This window comes from Tetrahymena thermophila (genome assembly GCF_000189635.1).
Source record: "Tetrahymena thermophila SB210 genomic scaffold scf_8255696, whole genome shotgun sequence".
In the NCBI taxonomy this organism is placed as follows: Eukaryota; Ciliophora; class Oligohymenophorea; order Hymenostomatida; family Tetrahymenidae; genus Tetrahymena; species Tetrahymena thermophila.
The window spans coordinates 274-1364 of record NW_002477031.1 but is presented as its reverse complement, the minus strand read 5'-3'; the positions used below and the strand labels follow the sequence as shown (position 1 = coordinate 1364).

General features: G+C 22.2%; 1 protein-coding gene across 1 annotated transcript; it reads left to right on the top strand. All coding sequences in view use genetic code 6, as the record gives it.

Annotated features, from left to right (window-relative positions):
• Nucleotides 1-316: 316 nt before the first annotated feature.
• Nucleotides 317-759, top strand: TTHERM_002653411 (hypothetical protein; the record flags this gene model as incomplete). The annotated part of the gene is made up of 2 exons (XM_012795128.1): nt 317-406; nt 670-759. Coding segments are annotated over 2 exons (180 nt in total), but the record flags the coding sequence as incomplete, so codon positions are not given.
• Between the last annotated feature and the right edge of the window lie 332 nt (nt 760-1091).

Below are 1091 nucleotides of genomic sequence, written 5' to 3'. Positions count from 1 at the left end.
GGTTCTGGTTTAGCAAATTGCATTAATCTCTCAAATTTGACAGTTGACCTTTAGTAAAAACAGTTTCTTTGTTTTGGATTGTGATATTTTGAATTATAAAAACTAATTAAAAACAAGAAAGCTCATTTTTCTTTTTGTTTTTATTGTGCTTGCTTTTTTTTGTTCTTTCTATGTTAATTTATTTAGCTCATCCTTTTATTTTCAAATTTTTTACTTTTATTATTAATTAATTAATCATATTATTTCATATTTTTTCTTCATTTTTTCCTTCTAATTAACTATTTTATGATATATTTTTTCTTCAATATTTAAAAAGTAAGAATTAGATTGGTGACCTAGGTGGATCAGGCTTAGGTTCTGGTTTAGCAAATTGCATTAATCTCTCAAATTTGACAGTTGACCTTTAGTAAAAACAGTTTCTTTGTTTTGGATTGTGATATTTTGAATTATAAAAACTAATTAAAAACAAGAAAGCTCATTTTTCTTTTTGTTTTTATTGTGCTTGCTTTTTTTTGTTCTTTCTATGTTAATTTATTTAGCTCATCCTTTTATTTTCAAATTTTTTACTTTTATTATTAATTAATTAATCATATTATTTCATATTATTTCTTCATTTTTTCCTTCTAATTAACTATTTTATGATATATTTTTTCTTCAATATTTTAAAAGTAAGAATTAAATTGGTGACGTAGGTGCATCAGGCTTAGGTTGTGGTTTAGCAAATTGCATTAATCTCTCAAATTTGACACTTAAACTTTAGTAAAAACAGTTTCTTTGTTTTGGATTGTATTATAAAAACTAATTAAAAACAATAAATCTTTTTTATCTTTTTGTTTTTATTGTGCTTGCTTTTTTTTGTTCTTTCTTTGTTAATTTATTTAGCTGATCCTTTTATTTCCAAATTTTTTACTTTTATTTTTAATTAATTAATTAATCTTATTATTTCATCTTTTTTCTTCATTTTTTCCTTCTAATTAACTATTTTATGATATATTTTTTCTTCAATATTTAAAAAGTGATAATTAAATTGGTGCAATGGGTGCATCAGGCTTAGGTTCTGGTTTAGCAAATTGCATTAATCTCTCAAATTT